The sequence below is a fragment of the Suncus etruscus genome, chromosome 6 (assembly GCF_024139225.1).
Source record: "Suncus etruscus isolate mSunEtr1 chromosome 6, mSunEtr1.pri.cur, whole genome shotgun sequence".
NCBI lineage: Eukaryota > Metazoa > Chordata > Mammalia > Eulipotyphla > Soricidae > Suncus > Suncus etruscus.
The window spans coordinates 98992639-99002727 of NC_064853.1; the positions used below are offsets into that span (position 1 = coordinate 98992639).

A 10089-nucleotide genomic window follows, 5' to 3' on the forward strand; every position below is an offset into this window, starting at 1 on the left:
GTTTAACTTTAACCTGATTCATTTCAACTGGCTTTTTGTATAAGATGTGAAGCTGAGATCAAATGATCAAGATTCACGGGGGGGGGGGGGGGGGGGAGCCGATGGGCTTATCTGAAGGTGCTCCGGGTTTACTCCTCCTGATCCACATCTTAACTCCTGCACTCTCTCTAGCCAAAGGTTCTTTTTTGCTTTGTTTGGGGCCCACATTCAATTGTGCTCAGGGGTTAATCCTGACTCTGCACTCAGGGATCACTCCTGATAGGCTCAAGAGACAATATTAGATGCTGGGGACTGAACCCAAAAATATGGGTCAGCTGTGCACAAGGTAAACATTCTACTGACTGTACTAGCTACACACACACCCTGTTCATCTTTTAAACCTATGATCAAGAGAATAAAAAAAGAAAAAGAGCCACGGATTAGGAGAAAACATGACTAAAATGCCTATTAATGAGGGATTCATTAAACTTTCAAAACTCAGTATGTTTTTGTTCCTGAGCCACATCTAGCAGTGTTCAAGGTCTATACCCATCTCTGTTTTGGGGGCTGGGGAGGTACAGAGGCAGCAGGGTAGTGATATCACTCTTGGCAGTGTGCAAGGAAGAGTGTGGCATCAAGGGCCAGACTAGGGTCTACTGCATTCATTCACAGCAATCCCTCAGCCCCTAAATTCTCTCCAGCCCATAACACTTTATTCACCAGAATACTGTTAATTACTCTCAAATAGAAATGTAAGCTCGCTCTTGAAAAAGTAAAGCCCTCTGGTAAAAACACAAATCAAAAAACCACACACACAACGCAACAGTCAAAATAGAAAGTAGGCAAAAACACGTGAATAATGGTTTTATCAAAGAGGCTATGTGGATGGCAATTAAGTAATTGGGCATTATTAATCACTAGAGAAATGCAGGAGATATGACAATAAGATCTCATTTCACATCTATTATGACTGTTAAAAACAAGTACAATACCAAATGTTGCTAAGGGTGCAGAGTAACTGGATCTCATATACATAACTGAGAGGAATGGAATGTAAAACCAGTCCTTCAGTTTCTTTAGGCAGCAAACATGCTGTGGGTCAGGATGAAAACTCAAAGGGTTAGAGCACATTCTTTGCATGCAGAGAAGGCCGAGGTTCGATCCACAGCACCAGCAGGGGCAAGCCCCAAGCACTGAGCCAGGAGTTGCTCAAAAATAAAAAGTCAAAATCTAAACACACCGCTCTACCTCGCAACAGCACTAGCAGGCAGAGACAAGTCCACAGAAAAATCTGTAAATAGGTTATTATAGCCAAGAACTGTAACTAACCAAAACGTCTGTAGGCAATGGTTAAGCTGATACCATGAAATGACTTTGCAATTAAAAAAAAAAAGTCTGATGAATTTCAAGTACATTGAAAGAGTGACAAAATCAAATTCTGAGAGATCATATACTACATAACTACATTTATGCTATATCTCTGTAATTCAGAGATGAGATTAGAAGCATTGGTTAGAGTAGTGTGGGAGGGAGAGGTATTGATGGTCGGTGTGACTAGAAAGTACAGTTTATGGGAGTCGGAGATAGAATGGAAAGCGCCTGCCTTGCACTCTGGCTTGAGTCCCCGGTACCACATAGGTTCCTGGAGATGGCCAAGAATGAACCCTGAATCCCAAAACCAAAAGAAAAAGAAAGAAACAAAAGAAAACATTTTGCTACAATGAATCCACTCATTTTCTTTACTGTGGTGGCTACACAATAAGACACTGGTCATTGGGCCCGGAGATAGCACAGCTGCGTTTGCCTTGCAAGCAGCCGATCCAGGACCAAAGGTGGTTGGTTCAAATCCCGGTGTCCCATATGGTCCCCCATGCCTACCAGGAGCTATTTCTGAGCAGACAGCCAGGAGTAACCCCTGAGCACTGCCGGGTGTGGCCCAAAAACCAAAAAAAAAAAAAGACACTGGTCGTGATACAAAATGACATTTTTAACAATATCTACCTACTGGTTTTGATATTGGACAGTAATATAAAATGTAACCAATAGGGAAACTGGGTAATAAGTACAGGAGGATCTTTCTCTATTCCCTTTACAGCTTCCCTGTGAAACTGTAATTATTTCAAAATTAGGCTCTAAAAGATAAATCAACATAAAATTATCCAGAAGTGTGGAAAACATGGAAGAATGTATAAATGTTTATGAATTTATAAATTTATAACTATAAATTTTTGGGTAATGTAATTCTAGGTACAAACTATAGAGGTATAGTCTATAAAAAAGTGTTTTTTAACACTAAACATTTAGTGAGAATGCAGAATAAGCAAGATACAGTAAAAAATTTTTAAAAAGCAAAAGTCAAACACCTTGAATTTCATTTACTACAAGTTCAGAATAATTATGAAGGGCCTCACAGCCTCTGTAAAAAGTTTCCAGTGAACAGATGGCCAACCCGGGTCAATCCCGGACACCCCATATGGTTCCTTGATCAGTGCCAGAAGTACCAGAGTGCAGAGCCATTCTACCAACCCTAAACATCACCAGGTGTAGCCCAAATCACCTCCCAGAAAAACATATCTAAAGCTGAATATAAATATCAGTCCTCTTGTCAATAAGAAAGTGCCAAAGAATTGCAAGAGGGAAGTGTGCGTCCACAGTGTGAAGAATGGACATCAACTGAGAGAGTGAGAACAGTAAAGGTAACTGGGGACACTGTGGCAAGATGAGACAGTCCTGAATAAGAGGGTAGACCTGGGAAAGGTAAAATGTGAAAAACACCAAGAATGAAGAGCCAACAGAAGAAAATGATTAGATTGACAGGCAGAAAATGGGGGGAAAGCAAAGGTGTTTCCAGAAATTTAACAATAAGTGATATGAAAGATAATACCATTCACAGAAATAAAAGGTGAAGATAAGTTCTTCTCTTAGGAGGACTTTGCACTGGAGGGAGTGAAATCCACGGGCTTGAGGTTGCAAGACTAGCTTGAGAGTCCAAGCTGGCAATGCAGTTGGTCAGTTATGGTTATGAGCATGAATGAGTTCGCACAGGCTAAGGAGGTAAAAAGGGGCTTTAATTGGAAATTCTTTCAAACCAACTGGAAGATGAGTCAGGCTTATTAAGCTATAGGACCATTTGGCGTGAGTTCCCTGAGGGCATGGCTGCTCATCCTAGAGCACACATTACAGGGTGCTATATAACTGGACTACAAGAAGTAGCTCATTAAAGAAAGTTAAGATAATTTCTAATTAATAATTCTGGTTCAACCTGCACTTCCAAAATGTGCCCTAGGTAGCACTTAATTACCAGTCTCGGGCCAGGGCCAGAGAAACAGTACAGCACATAAGGTGCTTGCTTGCCTTGTATGCAGCCACCTGGGTTAGGTCCCCAGCACATCTGATCCTCTGAGCCCTGCCAGAGGAAGTGTGGCCCCAAGAGAACAAGCAGTCTTGTCCACGAGATAACTCAGAGCAGGAGCAGAGGATCTGCATGTAGGAGACCAGATTGGCTTCCCAATGCCACCTCAGTTTCCGAGCAAGACCAAAGACTAGCTCAAGCACTGTTTTGAGTAGCTCCTGAGCACCACTGCCCCCAAAACTGAAAAACAAAACAAAACAAAAAATTAATTAAACAAAAGGTATACTCTCCACTTAAAAATCTGTAAAATCCATTAATTTAGGCAGCTTAAACTAGCCAATGCTTTCATTCCCTAAAGTTCCAGGACTTAAGAACTGACAGATCTTGAGGCATACCACACACATCCTTTGGGACTGTGAAAACACCTTTAAAAGTAAGTCTCCAATGAGATTAAAGCAGAGATTAGCTCTTCAAGAAATGTATGAATAAACTGAAGCCGGAAATACTATCTATAAAGTGAAATAAATCAAGTTTTCATCAAGTGCATTATATACATTTTCTGATGAATTCTCCCTCCCGGCCCCCCAACAAATTTTCTGGTAAAATACAATTACAGGAGGAAAACTAACGGAAAAGAAAAAAAACGAGAATCATCATGATGAACACTTTAAAAAAGAAAAAACAACGAAAGAAAAAAATGATTGGCCTTTTTTGTTCTCCCACATTAGTAGGCAATTATTAGATCGGAGTTAATGAGCTAATCTGATCCAATCCTTAGGTCTGCATGCAATCCAAGAACCCCGGTTCCAATTTTAAAACAGGAAAAAGAACTGCCTAAACAGATCAACACTGGTCGACAGGGGCCGGCGCCCCGATGAAATGATCCAACTTGCAGAGTGTCACAAGGTCCGAACCCTGAACCGCAAGCAGGGGAGGTGGGGGGGGGGTCCCTTCCTAGGCGCGCTCAGAGAGGCAAGAGAAGAGGAGGAATGAGCGCAGGAGCGAGGAGAAGACGGGTCCAGTGTGGAAAACTGGGCATTTTGCGACCCAGCTCCGCTCTGGAGCGGGTAAAACAAGGTCAGGTCAGAGCAGCCTGGCGCGACTCCGGGGCCGCTACTGGACACACAGCGGCGATCGGAGTGGCCGAGGGAGGGAAGGAGGGAGACAGACAGACGCTCTCCAATCTGGGGCCGGCGGGGGTCGGGTCCGAAGGGCGATCGGGGCGCGGTGCGAGTCGTGCAGTTGCTCGGAAGGGAAGCGCTTGGCGACTACGCCCCCAGCCCACCCGTGGCCTCGCGCCTCCGAGGGGCTGGCCGGCTCCTCCCCGCCACGGGACAGAGGCGGCCGGGAGGGGAAGAGCGGAGCGGGGCGGGGCGGGGCGTCGCTCTCCCGCCGGACTGGAAGACCCGAGACCCGGCCCCGAGTCCGGCCCGAGCGGTGGCAGCCTCGGAGGCGCGTGGACGCTCGGACGCTCACCCGGCCCGTGCGCTGCCCCGCCCCGCCCCGGACGCTCGCAGCGAGCGAGCGCCGCCTCCGTGGGAGCGCCCGGCCGGGTCCCGCCGCCGCCCGCCCTCGCGGCCCGCCCGGCCCTCCCGGCCCCGGCGCGAGCGGGACGGGACGGAGCTCCGGCCCTGGGTGGGTGCGGGCGGGCGGGCGGGCGCGCGGTGCCGCGCCGTGCCTCACCGAGAGGACGCTCATGCGGAGCGGGGTCTCCAGCAGGCACGCCATCTTGGCCCGGCCGGTGCAGCCCGCGCCGCCGCGCCACTCCGCGCGGGGTCGGCACTTTCGCCACGCACCGGCGGGCCCGCGGCCGCGCGCCGGCAGCCCGCAGTCGGGACGTGAGGGCGCGGCAGCCCGCCCGGGGTTAGGCGGGCACGGTTCGGCCGGCGGTGGGGCGCCCGAAAGCGCGGCGGGGTCCGCTCGCGAAGCGAATCGTCTCCGCGGAAACGCCAGCTACGCGCTGGTGGGAGCGCCGCGCACGCGCATGCGCAGACGCCACCGGCGGCCCCACCTGCCGCGCGTGGGGGGCGGGGGCGGAGCCGCGCCGAGAGCCGGAGAGTCGCTGCTGCGCGGAAGAGGCGCGGGCGCGCTCGGCTGGGCGGGGACAGGGTCGAGGACGGGGACGGGGCGCGCGCGCATCCACTCGCGGAGTTGGAAGTCCAGACTCGTGAACTGCTTTCTTCCCGGCATCAGCGGGAAACACCTCGTGTCGCTGTCATTGCATTTTTTTCCCCCCACTGGCGGTCTTTTGTCACAAGCCAAGGCTTCAAGATCTAGCAGTGCGCGTTCTCTGTCCAAGCCATTCATTCATTCTATTAAAAATGCACTGTTAGGGGCCGGAGAGATAGCACGGAGGTAAAGCGTTTGCCTTGCATGCCGAAGGTCGGTGGTTTGAATCCCGGCATCCCATATTGTCTCCCCCCCCCCCCCCCGAGCCTGCAGAGAATGATTTCTGTGCATAGAGCTAGAAGTAACCCCTGAGCGCTGCCGGGTGTGAACCAAAACACACACACACACACACACACACACACACACACACATAAATACTATTAAAAATGGAGCTTGATTCTTGCTGCTTCCTTTAGTGCTATTTATTTAATAAAAAAAAAAAAAAAAACCTCTCGGGATGCTTCCATTTCTCTCTTCTGCAATAAGACTTAAGGGAGTTGGGGTGGGAATAAGACTTAGAACATGCCTGACAGGTGGGAAATTTTTCACGTGGGCCAGCATTGCTATAGTCTCCGAATTAAGTAGGAAAAATACGGGACAGATTCCTAAATAGCTCACATAAAAATGTGCTGATCACTGACGTCAATTAAATAGAAACATTTCTATTTAGGTAGCAACTGTTGCGATGAGTCGCAATGAAATTGCAAGCCACTAGTATTCATCTTATTTCTCTGGCTTTCTTCGGCTGCTTCCTCTCCCCCAGGAGCCTTCCACGGGTTTCCTATCCCGGAGTCTCACTTACACTATGCTTCCCCTCTTGCCTTTCCTTTTCTTTCTTCTCCAGCTGATAGAGTTTTATATTTATGAGAACATCAATCCTTGCTGAAGGATCTGTGTTCCTTACAAATTCGTTTAGGTTTTCAAAAGCAGGATTTTCTGTTTAGAATTTTTCTATCTGCTAACAACTCTGCTTCCCCAACTTGAATGTGTTGTATATCAGACAGGAGCTCTTTGCTGATCTGCACCTATGTGATATTATTCTTTTGTTCTGTTTTGGGGCCACACCTAGCGGCATTCAGATGTGAATTCCTGGCTCTGCGCTGAGAATTCACTTCTGGCGGGTTTGGGGGAACTGTATGGGATGACAAGGATCAAACCCAGGTTGACTGTGTGCAAGGCAAACACCCTAACTGCTGTGCTGTCGCTCTGGCCCCATATTATTCATGTTTTGTTTTGTTTTGGGAAATAATGCACCAGAACATCATCAGGTGCTCACTTGAAGGTGTAAAATATTATGTGCACAAAGCAGAGGCACTGACATGTCAGAAATTCTTATGATAAAGCCCTGTTCATGAAAAAGAAAAGATTCTGGGACTGGGGACCTGTGAGGTGGCGCTAGAGGTAAGGTGTCTGCCTTGCAAGTGCTAGCCAAGGATCAGGACCACGGTTTGATTCCCCGGCATCCCATATGGTTCCCCCAAGCCAGGGGCATTTCTGAGTGCTTAGCCAGGAGTAATCCCTGAGCATCAAATTGCTGTGGCCCGAAAAACCAAAAAAAAAAAAAAACAAAAAAAAACAAAAAAAAAAAACCAAACAAAACAAGACAAGATTCTGGGACTGGAGAGACAGCTTAATGGGACAGAGCTCATGCTTTGCATACAAGAGCTTTGGGTTTGATCACTGGCACTACATTTCCCCCTCAGCACCATCAGAAGTAAACCTCCAGCCTTGAAACAAACAGATGAAGGTACTCTTTTCATAAATGGATTGCTGTTGTGAGAAAACCCTGCTGGATAATATACAATGTACGTGCAGTAGTTCAATTGGAAAAGCACCACTTGAAGGTGTATAAGGTTTCATTGTTTCAGGCAAGAATCATCAGGGACTATAGTATAGCAGATAAGGTACTTGTCTTGCATGTAGGTGTCCTGGATTCAATCCAAAGTAGCACATATGATACCCACATGCCCTGTCAGGAGCGATTCCTGAGCACAGAGCCAGGAGTAAACCCTGAGCACAGCCAGGTGTAGCCCCCAAAGAAACAACAATAACAACAACAAAGAATCCCACAGACAAATTTGATGTATTACAAAAACAGGCAATACAAAGCACTGAGCACTACTCTGCACAAAATGTTTGTTCATAAATATTTGTTCAGTTACAATTTAGATAATACTTATAAGTCGGAAGACCAGGTTCGATTCCTGACTGGTCACCTGAGCACAGAGTCAAGAGTATACCCCGGGAAGTCAGATGTGCACCTTCCCTGTCAAATTAAATACCATTTCTATGTGCCTAGAAATGTACTTCAATGATAGAGTGCATGCTTCTTATATGTGAGGCTCTTGTTTTCTTGCCTCACCACAAAGGTAAAATCAATAACAAACAAAACATATTTCTCTGTATTATACATGGATATATTGGAAGACAACATATATCAGTGCTATGACAAGAACGTCAATTACTTACAGGAACAGACACACGTAAAGTCACCAGGTGGTTCTAGGTGACTTGAAAGAGGAATTGGCCAAATAATAGAAATACATCCTTACCACTAACTAAACAATGGCAGCATTTGAAATGGAGAAAAAAGTGTAACACTAGAGCTCTTTCTTTCCATGATTTACAATGCAGGAATGAAATCGAGAAGCCATGAAATTATGGGTAGTGTTGCTTGTCCTCCCCATATGATGAAAGTTCAGCAAAATTTCTGACTGTTACTAGGAAATTTCAGTGAAATTTCTGATAGTTATCAGTAAAATATAGGATTGGAGAGAGTTCAGTTGGTTGGACACATGCTTTGCAATTGGGAGTCTGGTGTCAATCCTTGGCACTGCACGGGTCCCCTAGCACCATTAGAATTTCATGCATTCCCGGGGCCGGGAAGGTGGTGCTAGAGGTAAGGTGTCTGCCTTGCAAGCGCTAGCATACAAGCGTAGGACGGACTGTGGTACGATCCCCCGGCGTCCCATATGGTCCCCCCAAAGCCAGGAGCGATTTCTGAGCTCATAGTCAGGAGTAACCCCTGAGCGTCAAACAGGTATGGCCCAAAATATCAAAAAAAAAAAAAAAAAGAAGAATTTTATGCATTCCCACCCACAAAAGATGTGGAGCCAGAACTCATCCCGCTGTGACATTGATCCTTACTTAGATTCTAGGTGGGCAGTCTCCTGAAATGTTATAGGCAGTGTGTGCTGCCCTCAAGCGGTAGGAGAAAGCATTTAGTTTTGATTTTGATTTTGATTTTTTATCTTTAAGCACCATGATTACAAACATGTTTGTAGTTGGGTTTCAGTTATATATATATATATATATATATATATATATATATATATATATATATATATATATATATATATATATATATATAGTGTTGTGTTTTAAACTGACCTGGAAGCTCAGGGCTTGCATTCTACAGCTCGCTTCTTTCTTTACTACAGGCATGTACCACTTGCTTCCACTATGTGGTCTTCCCACCACACTGCATTCAATAAATACCTACTTCCACTGCACCACTTCATTCGCCTTTATTCCATTCTATTTTTTGTTTATTTGTTTTTGGGCTACAACTGGCAGTGCTCAGGTTTTACTCCTGGCTCTGAACCCAGGGAGGGTGCTGTTAGGTACAATGGAATGCTACTCAGACACTAGAAAAATGTAACTTTCTGTATCCTATAGCATAGCTAGAATGGGAAGGTGTCTTTTGTTCTTTTTTGGGGGGCATACCCCTCTTGTTCAGGGCTTACTACTGACTTTGTGTTTAGGGATTACTCTATATAGGCCTTGGAGAAACAGTGTGTTGGACCTGATCGAAACCCTGATCGAAACCCAAATCAACCACATGCAAGGCAAGTGCCTTTCCCTTGTCTTTCCAGCTTCAGAATACTATTTAATTTATTGACCTTATTCAGATTTTATCAGGTGCCCTACCAATATATTTTCTACTGTCCAGTTATAAAACCTCAATGTCACACCCGGCAGCGCTCAGGGGTTCCTCCTGGCTCTACACTCAGAAATCGTTCCTGGCAGGCTCGTGGGACTGTATGGGGTGCCGGGATTCGAACCAATGACCTTCTGCATGAAAGGCAAATACCTTACCACCTCCATGCTATATCTCCGGTCCCAGATTTCCATCTTTTTCTATCTCTTTGACTTTATTTAATTGTATATTGTACCCCCATTTTTTTTTTGGGTCACACCCGGCGGTGCTCAGGGGTTACTCCTGGCTGTCTGCTCAGAAATAGCTCCTGGCAGGCACGGGGGACCATATGGGACACCGGGATTCGAACCAACCACCTTAGGTCCCTGGATCGGCTGCTTGCAAGACAAACGCCGCTGTGCTATCTCTCCGGTACCCCAATTATTTTAAGTGCACGTCTTCAGCAAACAAAATACTTCTTGGGGGCTTTAGTGGGTGTCTCGGTTTTGATTGCCCTCAATCCACCCACTTGGTTTGGGCCACCCCCAGCAACGCTCAGGGCTTTCTCCGGGCTCCGCGCTCGGGGCCGTGCTCGGGGATCGAACCGGGTAGGCCGCGCGCAGGCCAAGCGTCTCTAACCGCGCAGTTCCGGCTGTCCGGAGCTCGGCGT

At 46.7% G+C, this 10089-nt stretch overlaps 1 protein-coding gene across 2 annotated transcripts in view; it reads right to left on the bottom strand.

Moving 5' to 3' along the window:
- The window catches only part of ARMC8 (armadillo repeat containing 8), a 107518-nt gene extending 102264 nt beyond the window's left edge, over nucleotides 1-5254 (bottom strand). Inside the window, exon 1 of one of the 2 annotated variants that reach the window (XM_049775962.1) lies at nucleotides 5015-5254. In XM_049775962.1, coding sequence (XP_049631919.1) covers nucleotides 5015-5059 — 45 coding nt within the window. In that variant the 5' untranslated portion in view covers nucleotides 5060-5254. The remainder of the gene's footprint in view (nucleotides 1-5014) is intronic. The other variant, XM_049775961.1, reaches the window with a different exon arrangement.
- Between the last annotated feature and the right edge of the window lie 4835 nt (nucleotides 5255-10089).